This window comes from Sciurus vulgaris (genome assembly GCF_902686455.1).
Source record: "Sciurus vulgaris genome assembly, chromosome: 6".
NCBI classification, from domain to species: domain Eukaryota; kingdom Metazoa; phylum Chordata; class Mammalia; order Rodentia; family Sciuridae; genus Sciurus; species Sciurus vulgaris.
Window position 1 is genome coordinate 114370722 of NC_136466.1, and position 20639 is coordinate 114391360.

General features: G+C 40.9%; 1 protein-coding gene across 3 annotated transcripts in view; it reads right to left on the reverse strand.

Annotated features, from left to right (window-relative positions):
* OCLN (occludin) overlaps positions 1-20639 on the reverse strand; it is a 60474-nt gene that overhangs the window by 12357 nt on the left and 27478 nt on the right. For all 3 annotated transcript variants that reach the window (XM_079145227.1, XM_079145229.1, XM_079145228.1), the window contains exon 5: positions 2763-2911. In XM_079145227.1, coding sequence (XP_079001353.1) covers positions 2763-2911 — 149 coding nt within the window. The remainder of the gene's footprint in view (positions 1-2762; positions 2912-20639) is intronic.

The window sequence follows — 20639 nt, forward strand, 5'->3', positions numbered from 1 at the left end:
TGCTCTACAAAAGGTTGTCGGGAAAATAATGATGATGGTTCTTTTCTACAGGTTCTTCCAGTTGCATGAAATGCTGCGTAGGAAAGAGGATGTAGCTTATCTGACTCTCAGAGATAAGTCCTTTGTAATATTGATTTTAAACTACCATATAATAATTCTCTTTTTAAAATATAATTTTGAAAAACTAAAAAGCTTTATATTGAAATGAATGGAAGAGTTCATTAAACATTCTTTTAAAAATTGCTATGTTAATCTTGAAGCCTGATGGAATGAATGAAAGGGTTACCACTGCACTTATTATTTTCCTAATGCAATTATTTCTTGTTGCATGAGATATTGAATTGCATGTACTGTTCCTGCCACAAGCATGAAAATAAGCCTAACACAAGAATAAAACACCCAAAGCTTGGGCAAACATAAACTACCTGTGAGCAATAGAAGTACAGAGTAATCTTCCTCTGTAGCAGAAGGGCAAGAACAAAAATGAAAAGATCAAAGAAAGGGGCTGAGACTTTCTGAGTATTAGCCTTGACTATTCAAACCAACTATTGAAAATATCAAGTTTTTTTTCCCTTCCTTCCTACTGCTTCCAACTCACAGAAGCCATAATTTTGAGCTTTACCTTCCAGACTTACCATTTTCTAGGTGACTTCTCACTGTTACCAGAGTCTGAGATTTCTAATCACACTTAATTTCTTACAGAATCCTGAAGTTTTGGAGACTATGTGTGTAGTTGGGGTGGGGAAGTGGTATTTATTTCTTCTTTGTAAATATATTCAGGTATCAAGGTTTTGTGTGCTATGTTAATGGTAGTCCTAGTAGAGAGAAAATGTGCCTTTCTCCCTGAGTCAATGATTAACAAGTTCCCAGACACTCTGCCAAGACTGTCAGCTTCCAAGCTTCTTGCTTTGGGGTAGAAGACAAAACTTATTGAATGCAGCGGGTCTACTTGAGGGGTAGGGACCAGAGAGGGAGGAAGCTAAAGGGTAAAGGAAATGAAATGAAAAAAACAAAAAAACAAAAAAACCAAACATTTAAAGCAAGCCTCTTGGCCATAATTTTATGATATTAGTTATTAGTATTATAAATCTTTGACCTTGAAAGTTTTCCACCTCTCCTCTTCCTATACCCTTTAAAACACTACACAGTAACACACCTGTTTTTAGCATGAAAACTAAAAACAAAATGCTTAGCAAGAGAAGTACATACAAATTAAGAATTATGGAATAACCTTCAAACCTACTTTTAGATACAAGTCCTATTAAGTCAAAATACATACAATACAGGTGAGATAACCTGCCCTGTACTTCCCAGCTACCTTCTTCACTCACAGACAGGCATTCTGAATCTCACTGGGTCACCAGGTCTGAGACCTGACCCTTTTGTAGGTTTGAATTCATCCTTATTCCCATACACACTCCTTCACATGCCTTTGCCATTCTCATCTTGGCCTCTCCGTGGAGTTGGGCACTTTCTTCTACCTTTGTTTTGTATCCAGGAGCACTTGGCTCAGTATTGTACAGGTGTTCAAGATAATTATTGAACTGAAAACAGATGCACAAGAATCCTCCTTTCAGATGACACACAGTATCAGTGAAGGAAAACAAACAATAACATCAACATCAATACTCAACTGTTAGAACGATGTTCATGATATATGTGATATTTCAGAGCTGCCACCATTATTAGGGAGCATAGCTAAACCTTGCCCCAGCAACATGAAGGACCCAGCATGGTAAATGAGAAGCCAGATGCTATGGTTTGGATATGGTTTGAGCATGTCTTCCAAAGATTCATGTAATGGAGGCTTGGTCCTTAGTGTGGTGATGCTATATAGTAGTGAAACCTTTATGAGGTTAAGTCTACTGGAAGTCTTTAGAACACCAAGGGTGATCTCACTAGAGCTAAGCTGATGTCAGTGCTATCCCCTTGAACTTCCAGAACTGTGGGCTAAATAAACCCCTTTTCTTTTTTTTTTTTCTTTTTCCAGGGGGTAGGGAGGTGCCAGAGATTGAACTCAGGATCACTCAACCACTGAGCCACATCCCCAGCCCTATTTTGCATTTTATTTAGAGACAGGGTCTCACTAAGTTGCTTAGTGCCTCACTAAGTGCTGAAGCTGTCTTATGAACTCACAATCCTCCTGCCTCAGTCTCCTGAGCCACTGGGATTACAGGTGTGTGCTACCATGCCCAGCCAAATCTCTTTTCTTTATAAAGGTAGCTTGCTTCAGGTATTTTGTTACAGCAATGAAAATTAGATTAATACACTGAAATCTGAATTCAAATGAAACTTTCTAGTTCAATAAATGTGTATATGGGTAGCATTAATCAACATTCAGTATTCCCTTCTATTCAAGAGATCTAATAATTATTGGCAAAAAGAGACTGAGAACTACACTTGGCTCTAGTAACTTCCTTTTACCCTCAATTACACAATTAGAAATAGTAGCAAGAGCACACAAAACCACATTTCTAGAGTGAAAGACCACAATATAGGTTTTGAATTAAATAAGCAAATGAAAAAACACATTTTCAACTTAGATGGAGAAGAGGACCCCATTCAAGTCTTCCAAGTCATATTAGATCTCTACCAACAAAACAAGATCATTGTAATACAAAAGAAAGATCAGCATCCAGTTTTTATATATACTGGTGGATATTTTCGAAGAAGAGTGGCACAAAACAACAATTAATTATCAATATGTGCAAATACTCACTTACAAACTCATTCTATCAAAGTAAGGGAGAGATGCAACTTACGGTGGTGTCGACTTATAAGAAGACTCTGGATACGACCGCTTGCCATTCACTTTGCCATTGGAAGAATATGCCATGGAACTATCAACTCTCTCCACGTAGTCAGAAGGGGGTGGAGGCATATCCTGTGTGCCCGCAGACACGTTTTTAACCTAAAAAACGCACCCAAGAGACATAGTTATTACTTACCCTGTAATTTAAAGGGGGAAGAAATGGAAGGAAATTATCATATACATAAAATATCTAATATTTACTTGGATCATTAAAAACTTGTAAGGATTGCTGTTTTATTATTAATAATCAATTCAGTATTTTTCACAAACACACAAACAGTACAATTGCTAGTTTAAATAGGACTGAAATACATTACCAAGTAGGAAAAATTCTGCCTGGTTTTTATCTTGATGTAATTAGGTAGAACAATTATCTATGGTCATTGTTCCACCTCTACCCCACCTCTCCATTAGGAAAACCAAGTTTGTCTATCAAGGCTAGTTCTATGTCAGGGCAAGGAGAATCTGTATTTCTAACAAGTTCTCTGGGTAGTGCTGTTGTTGCTGTCTGAACACCGTGCTTGGAAAATCACTGATCTAGGACATAGAACACCAGCTCTTAATCCATTCGTCCCTAAACACGGAATGTTAAACCACAGAAGAAAGTAAGCAACTCAAAATTATTTCTACGACAGCTCTTTTAAGAAGAGATTTGTGCTGGGCATGGTGGTGTATGCCTGTAATGTCAGTGATTCGAGAGGAAGTTGATGAATAAATGACATGACAGGGTGCCTCGGGAGTATCTCATTTACCACAATGCCTTCTGAACAGAGTCCTAAGATGCGGGATTCTAGAATTAAGGCCATTGAGCCCAGTCAAAGAATTTAACAACTTGCAGGAAACAGCAGATGTATAATTGGATTATTTTGCTATTATAAACCTTTGCAATTAGGTTCAGCATCAGTGCAGTGTATTTCTCTGCAAAACATACACCTTACTTCTTAGGCTTTCCATTCTTCAAAGCATTAAAACAGGGTAAGCACCTCTCGTATCACTGCAACACCACACACCCAAAGATGTTATCCACTCCCCAAAGTACACAGAGGTATTCTAGACTGTTTAATACTCAGAATCAGAAAGGAATGGGATCATTTCCCCCTAAGTGGAATTTGGCAACAACTGTCAAACCAGTGGGTGGGTCTCCAAGGAGTGTACTCAGATCCCAGCACAGGGGGGACAGGGTGGGAACCGTTCCTGGCTCCCACTGAATTCCTTTCAACAGAACACAACACCAAGCTCCACAGGCAAATGTTCCACCCCAAATGCCAGTACTTACTTCAAGTCTTCATCAGAATTTAAAGAGACTTTTTTAAAAAATATTTTTTAGTTGATGATAAACCTTAATTTTTATTCATTTATTTATATGAGGTGCTGAGACTAGAGCCAAGTGCCTCACACATGCTAGGCAAGCGCTCTACCACTGAGCCACAGCCACAGCCCCAGACTTCCTTTTCTAAAAAGCCCATTTTCCACTGCAGGTCCTGGCTTCCCCTCTAGCAGCAACTTTAACAAAGTGAGCAGGCAGGGGTCCTTTTAGAGACTTCTTAACACCTGGAATGGCCTTCTCCCTTTTTTTGTCAGTTCCTCCTTCACTGGGCTTCAAGACTTGGCTCAAGTGCCAACACCTCCTACAAGCCTTCCAATCAAGTTCCTGCTGGGTGAGGCACTAACCTGTCCAATCTCCCCACACCTGTGCCTACAAACTTCCCACCAGAACAAATGCCAAGCAATCACCTGCTCACAGCAATGGCTTGTTCACTTATCTCTAACTTTAGTAGACAATGGAGTGTTCTTAGCCACCACTGTGACTGCTTACAGTACTAAACTGACAGGTCATTTACTAGACACAACTTTACAGGTATTACTCCTTTTTCAGAAATGAGGAAGTTCTGGCTAAGGGAATTGGACAACTTTCCCAAGAACCTAGATCTAGTAAAAATGGTAATGTGGGTAGTATCCTACTTTCCTCTTCAAGTCTCTAAAGCCCTGCCTGGGCTGACCACGACTGTGTCTACTTTGTGTATACCTAAGCATCTTATCAACGGCCGCTCGGAGTTGACTTTTATTTATGCCAGTCAGCAGAACTAGACTAGCTTGACCACCAGCTCCACCTTCCAATATAGACCTCTCATAGTTACACCTTTTTTATACATGCATAAAAAGTTCCAAGGCAAACTTTGGATTGTGTAGTGGGAAATGAGGGGAGGGGAAAAGGAAGGGGGAAGGAAAGATGGTGGAATGAGACAAACATCATTTCCCAATGTATATGTATGATTACACAAATGGTGTGACTCCACATCATGTACAACCAGAAAAATGAAAAGTTGTACTCAAAAAAAAAAAAAAAAAAAAAAAAAAAAAAGAAAAAGAAAAAAAAGTTCCAAGGCAGTGCTTGCTTCAGTAGTACATACGCTAAATTTGGAAAAATAGATGAAAGCTTAGCATGGCTCCTGTGCAAGGATGACTTCCAAACTTATGAAGCATTCCAAAATTTAAAAAAATCCCCACCCAGATATGATGTCAGATTCAAAGACAATCAGCAGTCTTTGTTCTCAGAAGGAGTTTAAGAATCTAGAGGCAGAGGCAAAATTTATTTATAAAATCAGGAGAAAGGTAAATGTTTTTCCTTTTTAATGCTTTACTCCCTACCCCTCCAAAAAACAAACTAAAATATTACTTTTTTCTCTCTCACTTCATGATCTGAATGCAAAGTGAATATAAAACTAATACTATTGCTTTTGTAGGACAGTAGAAGCAAGTAGAGGCCAGTGGGGAGTGACTAGGTATTAGTAATTTATGGAAGAAGTCCCCAACCTGTATTCCCTATTAAGAGATAAGGCATTCCTGAGTTTCACTGTTGTTATTGATAGGATCACCAGCTGACAAAATGGTGGTTCTTTAAATGAAAAAGAAAAAAGAATTACCATTCTAATTGTCACAGTAACACCCCCATTCCCCATCTAGGGATAGAACCCAGGGCTTCGAACATGCTAGGCAAACATTACAACTGAGTTGCATCTCCAGTCCTTTCAGAAAATCCTTAAAGATTTAGAACATGAGAAAAATAACTGGGCTTCATTCTGAACAGCAAATGATGAACATTTTTCGTTAAGTAACTAGTATAGCCTTAAGAAATTAAGGTAGAAGGATGAAAACTTAACTTTTAAAAGGTTTTTCTTAAACTGAGCATGAAGGGTGAAGAAAAGTTTGAGTAGTCCTTCCCAAAGCCAAATGCTGGACGTGCTGCTCTGAAGCAGGGGAAGCTGCAGGCTGACTCCAGGCTCCTATAGGGCCTTCAGGCCCAGAAGAGACTCAAGCGCTAAAGGCCTCCGCAGGCAAGAGGAAATCCACACAGCTGGATTCTCTGCTGGGATCTGCTTCTGAAGTTCCTGGCACCAAGGTCCCCACCCCACATTTAAACTTTACAAAGGCAGCAGGAAGACAGACATGCGAGGACTGTGGAAGTGGAGGAGTTGGGGAGAAAACACCAAGCCAACCAAGGCGTGCCTCAGACCCACTTGAGTAAATTGAAGCACTCACGCTGGCCACATTTAAGGAATATTAACCACTAATTTAAGCAGACACGCAGGGAAGATTTACTGAGGCTCATATTCCTATCAAAAAAGAACTAAATACCTGAGATGTCAAAATGAAACAAATATGATTTCAGAAGACCTACATAAGAGGTAATTATAATGAGGACAAATTTTCACTCAAAATTTAATTACACTCATTAAGAGGGTTCTGATTATGTCATGTGTAGAAAAAAAAAAAATCTTTGTAACAACATCTAATACACATTTAACCTCCTTAGAGATTTACTGAAAACCCAGCGGGCTGCAAAGGGAAAACAAAGAGGACAGCTCTGCTTAGAGAGCTCAGGTGCTCCCCAGACACCTGCCAGTCTTCTGCCTTCCTCACAGGAACCAAGAGAGAGCTACAGAATCACCAGTGCCCCACCTTCCCCACACCCTGACTCTCTGAAGTTAGAAGAAGATATAAAAAGGTCAAGAATGTTTTAGGTCACTTTGAAAAAAAAATAAAATCTCTATACCAAAACAAAGTTTGGGAGAAACATTCCCACTGAAATTAACTTCCTCTCACTTGGAATGAGTAAAAGCAAAAAGCTGCTATTAGCCTGGTGTTGGTGGCACATGCCTGTAATGCTGGCAACTAGGAAGGCTGAGACAGGAGGATTGCAAATTCAAAGCCAGCCTCGGCAATTAAGTGAGGCCCTAAGCAACTTAGCAAGACCCTGTCTCAAAATAAAAAATAAAAAGGGCTGGGGATATAGCTTAGTGGTTAGGCACCTTTGATCCGGTAATGTGATGAGCCATCCACTTTTTTTTTTAATATATATATTTTTTAGTTGTAGGTAGACACAATACCCTTATTTTATTTATTTATATGTGGTGCTGAGGATTGAACCCAGGGTCTCACACATGCTAGGTGAGTTCTCTATCACTGAGCCACACCACCAGCCCCCGAGTTATTTACTTCTAAGAAGGAAAGTTCCTCTGTTTAGTATCTACCACGTGCCAGGCAAAGCCTAACCTGTTTATTCATCATGACTGCCCAGTGAGATAGGATTATCAGTGTTTTCTGATGGAAAATTGAGCCAGTAAGGGTAAGTGAACTTGAAGGTCAAAGAGAAGGTAATGTGGTAGAGGGGAATTTTAAACCTGGTCTACCTAACTCCAAAGCCCATATTTTTCTGGCCTAAGGAACTTCCATTTCAGAATTAAAATATGGAATAAGGAACCCACTGTGGCTGGGTATTTTACTTCCTATAACAAAGAGAATTACTTTCTTTGCCTTAAATTCCTTGCTGCATCCTGAGAAACCCCTATTTGTCTAATTATGTAAAAGAAGTTGTCCATACACAGTTGCTATAAATAGATAGATGCTTGTCACCAGGTGTCTTCACTGGGTTCTGGGTACAGGAAGATTACCCTCAGGAGGTTAACAGAAGGACCTTCCTGCCTGCTAAGTGGAGAAATACCTTGGGCAGACGGAAGAACAGGTTAATCTGAAAGTATCATCTCCAGTTTTACAACTTGCCCAGCCCACTTCCATCAGCCACGGGCCCTTGTACTACAAGTTCTCAACAGCAAGTGGTCCAACTTGTTTTTCCTGTTTTCTGGTGTTTTACCCCTGCAGATGCTCACCCCCAACAAAAGCCTCAAAATTGCATAGGGAAAGTTCTCTTAGTTTCTTTTTCCACCTTTGGTCACTAGAAAGCAAATACTCCCAACTGTACTAGTGCCCACAAATGAAAAGATCATGGACCACGTTTGAGCAGGTCTGATTAAAGTTAGTTTGCTCAGATGGTGGTGAGGACTTTGAAGCATGCTGCCCCAAATTGCACACTGACCAAAGAAATAGTAATATAAGCAAACCACAATGAATTCTGAAGAGTTGATGGGGTTTTAGAGCTTGAGATATGAATGAAGTGGAGAAACTTTATATTTACTGAGCAAACCTTAACTATCTCATTCGAGACCCCTTGCTACAGACGTGGAAATCCTAGAAAAGAATGTACTCTAGTTTAATATACATGTTCCTCATGTCATACCTCAACAGGTATGCAGAAAGGCATGAAATGCTTAGTCATTACAGCCCAAGCAGACATCACCTGCAGTTCCAAACCCCCTTTAGTTTACTCCAATGTGGTATACAAAGTATATCATGATGTACAGAGGCCTCATGCATATAATAACTCATGCAATGGCAAGAGCAGCAGCTGGACTCCAGGAACAGTGGTTCTAAAGAGTATGCTCCCTAGACCAGCAACAGCAACATCACCTGCTCAGGCCCCACCCAGGCCCAGTAAATCAGAGACTCCCTACCAAGGTTCTGTAACAAGTCCTCCAGGGGATTCTGATGCTGGCAAAGGTTTCAGAGCCACTGATAAAGACACTGTCCATCTTGCGGACAACTGGTCTGTGTTTAGATCATTATACCTATATGCATACTTAAGTTTAGAAATGCCAACTCTTGGTGCTGAAATCTGGAAATTTCTTCTTTCAGAAAGTCACAGAGATACTTCTGAGCTCCAGCCCAAGCTCATTCTCCTTCAACAGAACTCTAAGTGGACCCCCCCCCCCCCGAATCTCTCTCCATTCACAGAGGTGCTAGAACAGTCAGGGTCTACTTTATCTACCTGGGTGGTTTTGAAAACGCACAGGATGGAAGTGAAACTTGATTTCACGTATAAAATGAGGATAACGTCTACTTCAGCCCAACTCGGGGGAAGGGAAAGAGGGACCAGTGGAGGAAAGCTAAATCCACCTCCAGCACCCCCTGCAAGATCACCTACCACAGAGCTTTCAAGCAAGAGCCAGCAGAACTCTGCCTGGACGCCCACCCAGCAGCTGGGAGGTCAGCTGAGGAATGGAAGCCTACACATCACTGATGACTTTGAATCTAAATTCACGTTCCATTCTGTGGAAGACTTCCCCCCTCCAGACGAATATAAACCACGCCAGAAGATTTACCCCAGCAAAGTCCCCCGAAGCCGCACACCTGGTCCCTGGCTCCAGGCTGAGGCAGCTGGACAGAGCCCGGATGACATCAAAGGCAGAAATGCTCAGTTATCTCTAAAAACACTCCGGTGAGAAGACGGATGAAGCCAAGGTCCAGGGGTTCCATGTCACAGGATGGCCACCCCCGGAGAATGTGTCAGGCCCCACCATACTCATGCTGTATTCAGCTGACAAACAGGCTCTGAATGGAGCACTTATTTATTGTAAATACGTGGTTTGCACGGGCTTTAAAGCAGTTGACTTTGAGTTATTTGAGTAATATTTTTAAAAACAACCACCATTTCCCCATTATTTAAAATGTATCTTGGCATTTGTCTGGACAGAGCCCTGCCCCACTCCATTGTGTCTATCCTGTGACTGTATATATGCTTGCAGGCTGGCCCTTCCTAGATTCTGAACCATTTTAGAGCGTCCTTAGTTTGTAGGTGATCCCAAAGTCCAAAATATTCACAACAGCTTCTTATTGGCATGACTTTATATCCTCATTGCACCAACTGCAAAATCAAACCAAATAATGCCTTATAAATGATGCAGCTCAGAGGAAGTAGTGTGTGCCCACACCCGACGGTGCCGCGCAGCCTCCGGTGAGTGAGATGTCATGTCTCACTTCCAATCTGCAGTACAGGGATGTCTTTTTGCTGCCTAATGTAAATATACCACACTGTAAAGGCAGGAGAGGGCTTGGCCCCTCCACTGCCTTCCACAGGGCCCTTTTGTAACTGAATTATCCTACAAGTAGCCAATGCTCTTACTGTTTACAGTGCTCCTTGTGCCCATGTCTCTGCCACTTCCCTCCTGTTCCTACAAGTTCCCAGCCCCATCCTGGCAGCCCAGGGAAGGTCAGCTTTAGGAGATTTCGGTATTTTTTTTCCTTTAGGAAAAAAACATACACTAGTCATGATTATCATGAACTGCCAATTCTATCCCAGAGGTGTCCAGGCCCCCAGCCAAGCAAAGATTTCCTTGGAAAATATGACAAGGGTAGAACAAAATGTCTGGTGAATTAAATGCCTCAAATACCTGTCCACGGCCCGAGAATCTGGGAACCAGCAGGGGCCACATCCAGCTCCCTTCCCAGCAGAGGGAGGATGTTACTGGCCCATAGCTTCCCCGAGATGAGTGCACATTCAGCTCCTTGAATATGCAGGGTCCAACTGGGCTAGAGCTACTCCTCACCTTTTCCTTGAGCAGCAAGGGCACCCAGGTGGGTTTTTGCTGACCCCGAATGCTCCCCATCCTTGAGGCAGTGAACGCTGAGACAGATGAAGGAGAGAGTAGGAGGAAACGGGAGGGAGAAGAGGAAGGTAGTGGAAAACAAGTTTGCTTTGGAATAATCCACTCAGTTCCTCATGGCTTCAGGATGCAGGTGAGCAGGATTTGGCCAACATGACTGCAGACACCTTGCTGTGGTCTGGAGTCAGTCAAGCTGGTGTCCTACATCAGTGTGTGCTTTCCTATTCCCGACAGGAGAAACAGAGTCAGCGTCAAGTTCACATCTCTGGGGGATGACTCAGGCCAAATAGTATCAGCTAAAATCTGTGATAAAGAAGCTTTCTTGGGCTTTTTGCATTATTGACTTGTTGTATTAGTTCTGGAAGTTTACCAAAAGGTCAGGATATCATTTTGGGGACAGTATCCACTCTGCCTTCCTTCCAGTTGCATAAAATACTTTTAAGAGCTTTAATTTTCCTGATGGAGAAGGCCCTAGACAGTTCCACTTTGGCGTGGACTGCTGGCCCCGGTGAGGCGTTCATAAGTTCTTCTGCACTACTGGGATAGAAATTTAAAATAAAACCATTCAAGGACAGAGGGAAGGAAGGAGCAGAAACCAAAAATGGCAAATAAGGAGCAACCTCAGGAATCTGGCATCATGTGTGTCCTCAAGACCTGTCACTGAACGCATGCCCTCCGAGCTCGGGCAGTGTACAGGCTGAGCCCCTTGACCGTGGACTCATCAGAGGCGTCCCTGCCACCTCCCATATCCTCACTGACCCTGATGTCTGTGACTCTCCCTGTGTTTCACCTGTATTTTATATTTATTGATGCCTTCCTCTGCAGATTCATTTCTTTGTACCTAATAAACTGAATTTAATAAGTGGAAAAAAAAAAAAAGAAAATGCACAGGAGGTTTCAACTCTGGTCCATTTTGTTTACTGGAGGCCACAGATAACAATGTAATCTTTCCCAGGTTGAGAGCCTACCGTACCAATAGCATACAGCCCACAGGACTGCCTATATATTAAAGAATGACTGCACAGGTTGAAAAACATCTTATTCAAGTTTCATTAGCTGTCTGATGCTGATTACCCAAACTGCCCTGTAGCATGAACCATGAACATGTCTCTCGCTGTGCACATGTGTATGCAGGGGGAGATAACATGTACAACCTGCCTATACCTTTGAGGAAATCACATTCTTATCATAAGCTTGTAGCCCAACAGGTAAGAGTAAGTTAAACTCCAACCAATGTTAAATGTATGTAGTTACATTTTGAATACTTTTACCCAAGCTCACTTATTCAAGTTCACTGCAAACACCAACCATTATTATTCTAGCTAAAATTTACTGAGCATGAATATATGATGTGCTGGCTCTGTTCTACGCCTTTTAATTGCTATAGCATCAGCATATCTGTGGATGGAACTTTTATTTTTCCCATTTACAGGAAAGTAATCTATTAAATGAACAGCCAAAATCCCTTGGGGTAAAGTAAAATCTTCATCAGAAGTCAAAGAAACAAAAAGCTATTCTACCTAGGCTGACCACAAATGACAAGGTCCAAGCTGCACAACAGGGATCCCGTCCCATCTGTACACTGAGTGATTTTTGTTTTATTTTTAGCTTTGCTGCCAAGAATATTAAGTTGTGAGGCTCAAACTCAAGTCAGCCTGATGTCCTACACTGGAAAGAGTAGTGAGTAAACAGAGGCTAACTCATCTCTCATCACGGGCAAGCTGTTATCTTATTAGTGTAGTGAGTCTACTCAGATCTCCAGCTTCCTTCATGTGAGTTTCGAGAAGCAAATCAGATGACCTCACCCAAGGTCACTCTCAGATCCTTTCTTTTACTTTACTGAAACCAAACTAGGCACACCTAAAACTGAAGCTCTTAACTTTCAATTATGACTTCACCAGAAGAGTGTAGATATCAATAAAAACTAATCTCTACGACGTAAGTTTTATAATCAGTCCTTAATATGGACTGTAGAGGTATATGATCCTCCAAAGTCAGGTTCCAGTTTCTATATATTTAAGCTCTAAAATGCAGATATGGTAAAGGAATTTCAACAGAAAAGTGAATATGAATTACTCATCTTCACGGACTCAGAGGGGCTAGTCCCTCCCAACTCAGTTCTGGTACCCATAGCTGAACAATCCCACGTTTGGCATTCCCAACTGCTTAGATCACAGTCCCTTGCCCTTGTAAGTGGCCCAGCTCAAGCAGCCAAAAAGGGATTTGAGCAACATGGCACCCTAGCAGAAGCCAGCACACACTTTTTTAAAAATATTTTTTAGTTGTAGATGGACACAATATCTTTTATTTCATTTATTCACTTTTATGTGGTGCTGAGAATCGAACCTAGTGCCTCACACATGCCAGATGAGCACTCCACCACTGAGCTACAACCCCAGCCCACACATTTGAAACTGCTCAGAAACTCTTTTTTTTTTTTTTTTTTTTTTTTTTTTTTTTTTTTTTTGAGATAGGGCCTCACTACATTACTGAATCTGGCTCTGAACTTGTGATCCTCCTACCTCAATCTCCAGAGCCAGTGGGATTACAGGCATGTGTCACTGTGCCTGGCTCAGAAACTCATTTTAAACTATTCAAACTGTACTTTGAATTTAAACCTGGTCAGATGACCAGAATATCAAAAACAAGGGGACAACTGCAGTTAATTCATGCAACACATTTATAATACATGAGGTCTACAGAACACCTTTTTCTAGAAGTCATTTCCTCATTCCACACAGTTAACTTTGGGAAGACTATATGCCATGCTATGTGAGAGGGACCCTGCCTATGGCCACAGTGGGTTAGTGTAAGTATGGTCACCTGACCCACATGACTCAGGTCCCTTCCCAGGCCAGTATCAAATGAAGCACCAATATGAAAACTCTGGAGTGCTAAGTGGCTACTTCCTGCCTGTATTCCCTGAGAGAAAACGAAGCCTACGCAGGCAGAAAAAAGTCAAGGTGAGAAAGCAAATCCCAAGGAACTTTTTAAGTTCTGGATTCCAATCGTTCCCGAAACAGTCACCATCCCTGCCCTCTGAGGCCAAGTTGCTTCAACTGTTTCTAAGCTTTCAAAATCTTGCACATAAATTCCTCTTTTTCACCTAAGTAAATTCAAGTTATGTTTCTGCTCCCTATAACTAAAAGAATGTCCATTTATTATTTATTTATTTCTGGTACCAGGGATTGAACCCAGAGGTTTTTAACCACTGAGCAACATCCCCAGCCCTTTTTTATATTTTATGTAGAGATGCTTAGGGTCTCACTAAGTTGCTGAGGATGGCTTTGAACTTAAATTGTCTTGACTCAGACTCTCAAGCCATTGGGATTACAGGAATGTGCCATTGTGCCCAGCAAGAATGTCCATTTAAGCAACATCAAAATACATTTTGTAAAGTCGGCTATTTTCCTTTCAATATTCCTGGCAGACAGACAAGGATAATTTTACTGTTCATATCCATTTTCTCAGATGCATCTCACATTAGCCTTGAGAGGCAGAAAGAAAAACACTGGTTGATCTTACAGATAAGGAAACTGAGATCCACAGAGTTTAATCAGTTTGTAACAAGTACTGGCATCAGTGCTATTGCTCCTATATTAGGAACCCTCTCCAAAACAAACTTCCTTGACATATGTTTTGGTTAAAAATATCACAAATGAGCTGGGGGTGTAGCTTAGTAGTACAGTACTTCCCTAGCATGTGTGAGGCCCTGGGTTCAATCCCCAACACCACCAAAAAAAAAAAAAAAAATCAGAATTAATTTGCTTAAATCACAAAAGCAGTGAAGCTAGAACTCAAACCCTAGTGTTATAACTCCCTAACTGCACCATTAACTACTGCCATTAGAAGTAAAAAAGACATTATCAACCAAGAATGGAAAAAAGGGGAGCATTAACAATCCCATTAGGCTATTTAAGAACTAACAGCTACAAATGAAGACTATTCTTCACCTACATGATGCACAAACCAGACAGAGCTTGGTTTTCCGGCCTGGTAGCAAAACAACCTAGGCAACTGTGAGGAAGTTCACTCAGTGTAAAGGATTTCTACTTTATTATTATTATTATTTTTAAATGGAGTCTTGCTGTATTGCCCAGGATGGCCTCCAACTCCTGTGCTTAAGAGATCCTCCTGCCCCAGCTTCTGGAGTAGCATGGACTACAGGGGGCACATTGTGCCCACCTTAGGGTTCTGCTGTTCTAAGCAATTCCATGATACAATTAAGAGTGGCGGGAACTGGGGCTGTAGCTCAGTGGCAGAGCGCTTGCCTAGCATATGTGAGGCACTAGATTCCATCCTTGGCATCGCATAAAAATAAATAAAATAAAGGTATGCTGTCCATTACACAACTTCAAAAAAAAAGACAACAGCAACTCAGGGGGCTGAGGCAAGAGAATCACAAGTTCAAAGCCAGACTCAGCAACTTAGCAAGGTCCTAAGCAACTTAGCGAAACACTGCCTCAAATAAAAAAAAAATTTAAAAAGGGCTGAGGATGTAGCTCAGTAGTTAAATCACCTAGGTTCAATCCCCAGTACCAAAACAGAAAAAAGTTCACAGCAATGCTATGTTTTTTTATTTAATTACTTAGCAATGCTGGGGATTGAACCCAGGGCCTCTCACATACTAGGCAAGCACCCTGCCACTGAGCCATATCCCCAGCCTGGCAATGCAGTTCTTAGTAATCCCAAAGTTCATCAACAGGACACTGGATAAACTGTTATAAAATGTTCCAAAATAGAGGATCAGACAATGGTGACACCAGGGGGACTCCAGCTACCTCCAACAACACATTTTAGAGATGAGGAAGCCGAGGCAGAGACGTGAAAGACCTTGTCAGGTCTTACAAAAGACTGGCAAGGTAGATCATAACCCAGGTAGTTTGGTTCTGGTCTCGACTATCTCTGCTCCATTGTACATCTGTGTCTGTGATTGCACACGCGCATACAGTTGGAGGTGGAGGGAAGCAACCACCCAACATCAAATAGTACCTACTTTCAGAATGAGTGAATTGGGTAGAACAAGGTCTCAGAATGTATTAAAGTCAATAATTGTATAAGAAAACCAATAATCCAGAAGGATACAAGCCTGTCAGTTAAGAGAGGCCCCAGTAGAAAATTGAAGGAGAGAGAGAACACTTTCCATTTTGTCCTTCATTTTTTTCTTGTATTATTTACATTATGTCATAAATTAGTATTACTTTTATACTAAAAATCTCTTACAAACCACCACAAGCAAAAGTCATTATTCAAAATAGTTGAAAATTGAAAAAACCTACTAAGCAACAATATGGATTAGCCAAATACATGTCTATAATAGAATGCTACTAGCAAAGGTGTGTGGACATAAATTTCACATCCCCAGCCCAAATACAGAATCATACTTGATCATATTTTTGATCATATAGTGGAGTATAAGGAAAATTCTATTCCCTCTAGTTACCGTTTTGGTGTATTTTCTTCCTTTCTTTCTTTTTTCTTTTTTTTCTTTTTTTTGGTGGGGGGAGGTTGGGGGGCCATACTGAGGATTGAATCACACACTCTAGGCAAGCACTCTACCAGTAAGTTACATCTCCAGCCCCTTATTTTTTATTTTATTTTGTGTATTTTAGGGGCTAAGGATGTGGCTCAAGTGGTACAGTGCTTGCCTCCCATGTATGAAGCCCTGGGTTCAATCCCCAGCACCAAAACAAAAACAAAACAAAACTCTATACTTACAATCATATATTAACTTTTTTTTTTTTTTTTTTTTTTTTATGGAATTGGGGATTAAACCCAGGGCTTCACACATGCTAGGCCAGAGCTCTACAACTACACCCCCAGGCCCTAAAAGACACATTTTTTAAATCAGAGGAACATAAACAGATCTGGGGTTTAAGGGCATACCAAAAAATAAAGACCTGCAATATAACAAAAAATAAAGATATGTGATATTAAAAGAACCTTAGAAGATTTAAAAGACAACTGCTCTGGTAGACATTTGTGAGTGCCTGTAAAGGACCAGGTTAGCAGTGTGCAAACATGGTCTGTTTATTTTACAAAAAACAAGATATCCAAAAAGGGGAGTCAGGGAGTCAGGGAAAGCAACTAAAAATCCCTGCAGAGAAACTATTGTGTTGTGCACACAGGGACAGGAAATAAGGAAATTGCAAGTTTTCTCACAGATATTACAATAGGGCTAAATCTGTTTAAAACTCTAAAAGCTCAGCTTTTGACATGCCTTTGCTAGGGAGGGAGAGAGATCTTAAAGCCATTAAAAAAGCCCAGGAAGAAAGGCAATATTTAATATGGTAATAAATTTCTAGACCTATCCCAACTTGTAAGGAGAGTGTAAACAAACACTGAGCAGCTACTTGTTACTTTAACTTTTCTTTTCTTTTCTGTATTGAGGTCTGAACTTCACCACCAAGTTAAATTCTTTTTATTTTGAGACAGGGTCTTGCTAAATTGCCAGAGCTGGCCTAGAACTTGCAATCCTCTGCCTCAGTCTCCCAAGTCTTTGGGATTATAGGTGTGCACCACTGCGCCCAGCGCTCTATTAAGTCTTTCTTCTCCCCCAGCAACTAACCATTATTAACTATGTGGAGAGTCTCTTGCCTTAGCACTCCACAAATTTGTTGGGGTTGTCGGGGAGAAGGTTCTGGGGACTTAACCCAGGACCTCACACATGCATAGAACCCAAGTTTTACTCTGCACATAGCACAAGTAGTTAATTCTAGATTTTTTTTTTGTACTGGGATTGAACCCAGGGACACTTAACCACTAAGCCACATCCCCAGCCCTTTTGATCTTTTGAGACAGGATCTCACTAAGTTCTTGGGGCCTCACTAATTGCTAAGGCTGGCCTTGAATTTGCAATCCTCCTGCCTCAGCTTCCTGAGTTGGTGGGATTACAGGCATGTACCAGTGCACCCAGCAATTCTAGATTATTTTGATACTAATTTCTAAAAAGAAGAAAATCACTGATGCGCTCCACAATCAGGGATTTCATATGTAGGGTTACATTTGCAGTGGGGCAGCCCATGACCACAGTGAAACCAAGTTCAGCAGAAAGGTGCAGAAAAGCAGAGAAATTAAGAGTAATGAACCACCTGTAATGTTGAAATGGAAGAAAGAATGAAAACTTGATATTGAGTTCAGCAACAAGAACTCAGGAAGGCAAGGGGAGGATAGATGGCTAAAATCATCTCCAAATCACTAAATTTCAAATAGTTTCTAAAGGCAAACTGAAAGTAGAGGGAAAAAAATAAAAAATCTGCCTGTTACAAGGTATCACATAAAACATGAGTTTGGGAAAAATCATACATCTGTTATTTAATAGATGATTAAGTTTCAAGCAATGAAAAACATGTTACAGACAGAAACAATGAAGCTTACAAGAAATAACCCATAAACTATCAAATTTCCAAGAATTCAGAGGAAGTTTTATAAAAATGACACCTTAGCCAGATGTGGTGGTGCACACCTGTAATCCCAGCAACTCAGGAGGCTGAGGCAGGAGGATCACAAGTTCAAAGCCAGTCTCATCAACTTAGCAAGGCCCTAAGCAAGTCAGTGAGACCCTGTCTCAGAACAGAAATTTAGGGACTAGAGTTGTGGCTCAGTGGCAGAGTGCTTACCTAGCATGTGAGAGGCACTGGGTTCGATTCTCAGCACCGTATACACATAAATAAAATAAAGGTCCATTGACAACAAAAAAAAAATTTTTTTTTTAAATTTTTTAAAGGACTGGTGACGTGACTTAGTGGTTCAGTGTCCTGGTTTCAATCCCCAGTACCAAAAAAAAAAAGGGGGGGGAGGTGGATAAAGAAAAAAAATCATGTCACTTTCAAAAATTAAATTTTAACTGATACATTAAAAAATCATACGTATTTATTGGGTGCTATATATGATGTTTCACTACAAACACACATTGTACAATGTTTAAATCAAGTTAAACATTATCTCAGGCTAGGGTTGCAGCTCAGTGGTACAGCGCTTGCCTAACACATGTGAGGCACTAGGTTCAATCCTCAGCACCACATAAAAAAAAAATTAATAAATTTAATTAAATTTTAAAATAACACTATTTTCTTGAAAATAATTTCGTTTCTTCCTTCTTTCCTTCCATCCTTCCTTTCTCCCTTTCCCCCTCTCCCCCTCCCCTCCCTCCTTTCTTGTGTGGTACAGAAATTAACCCAGAGGTGCTGAGCTATATACCTGGGTCCTTCTGCACCCACCACCCCCAAGACCAGGTCTCTCTAAAATGCAGCATGCTGGCCTCAAACTGGCAATCCTCCTGCCTCAGCCTCCTAAATCATGAGATTACAGATGTGCTCCACTGCTCCCAGCTCAAAAATAATGCCTTTTTAAAAGTCATTTTCTTCAGCTTGTTATCATCATCGCCTCGATGAGTTACTACGGCTATCTTTTGCCACATTATTAAAAGCAGCTAGAACTGATTAAAACCTTCATAACAGTAAGATCAGGTGAGAGGCCAAAGTTCACTGGGACTCTAATATTACTGGCACTGGTCTCCCTTGAGTCGGGTTTTTGCTTTTTTTCTTTCTAGTCTCTCTCGAAACCTTAAGTAAACAAATCCAACAGCCAGAGAAAACAGACACACCCAGAAACTCTGAGTGAAACACTTACTTCATAGTTCACAGCAGACTGTCCTTCCTATTCCATCCACAGATGGCCTTGTCTGGAGCAAAAGGTGGCAAGAAAACTTGCCTCACATCTTCACCCTTAAACGGGGAATGAAGGAGGCAGCTTCCACACAGTAACTGTCATCTAGGTGGCAAACGCATGCCACACTCCCTCTGGCTTTCCTAGGGCACCTTCATTTTTGCTCCTTAGCAAACGAGAAATTTCATCTATGTTTCAAACCAAATAATTCAGTTACACTCCCTTGGGAGATATTTTTGGACCAAGGGACTTTCTGGGCTTTCAGCAAATCACACCATATATAGGAAGCTGGTAAGATTGATAGTATTGCCAGGCACGATGGCACACACCTGTAATCCAAGCCACTCAGGCTGAGGCAGGAGGATTGTGAGTTCAAAGCCAACCTCGGCAAAAGCGAGGCATTAAGCAACTCAGTGAGACTCTGTCTCTAAATAAAATACAAAATAGAGCTGAGGATGTGGTTTGATGGTCAAGTGCCCCTGAGTTCAATCCCCAGTACTCCCCCCACAAAAAAAGATTAATATCATATACTAAAAACAGAACACCAGTAGGACATGCTAAAATCCACTTACTCTGGAAAATGGCAAGTTCCAGGCCAGTCTAGGCACTTAACAAGTCCCCGTCTCAAAATAAAATTTTAAAATAGAACTAGTGGCATATTATATAAACCATTCTTAATTTGCAAAAATTTTGTTGAGAATGTTTGTATCTGTATCTATTAGGACTGAACTGGTGTGTAATTTCTTGTCTTGGTCTGGAAGTGATAATCTGGGTAACACTGGATTCACAGAATGAAGTGTAAAGTGTTACCTTCTTAATTTCAGAAGAGTTTATAAAAGAACTGTGTTAATTAATATTTAAATAGATGGTAGAATTCACTAGTAAAACTGAAAAAAAAAAAAAAAAAATAGGGGCCTGAGGTTGAGGCTCAGTGGTAGAGCGCTTGCCTAGCACGTATGAGCCACTGGGTTCAATCCTCAGAACCACATAAAAATAAAATAAAGGTCCATTGACAACTAAAAAAAAGAATATGAAAAAAAAAAAAAAAAACAGGACTGGCAGTATAGCTCAGTGGTAGTTCAACTGCCTTACATGCTCAAGACCCTGGGTTCAATCTTCAGTTTGCCAAACAAACCTAAATAAAAAACAAGCCTTTAATCTCTTTGTGGAACTGAAGTATTTCATAGGTAACTAGCAATACAGAATTAGTCACTGTGATTTGTCACGCTGTTATTCATGTGAAAAGTTTAAAAGGCTCCCACTGGACTGGAGATGCAGCTCAGTAGTAAAGCACTTGCTTAGCATGTGCACGGCCCTGGGTTCCACCCCGGGTGTGGTAGTAGCCAACTGCTATCAGTCCAAAAACACCCTTGCCAAACTTG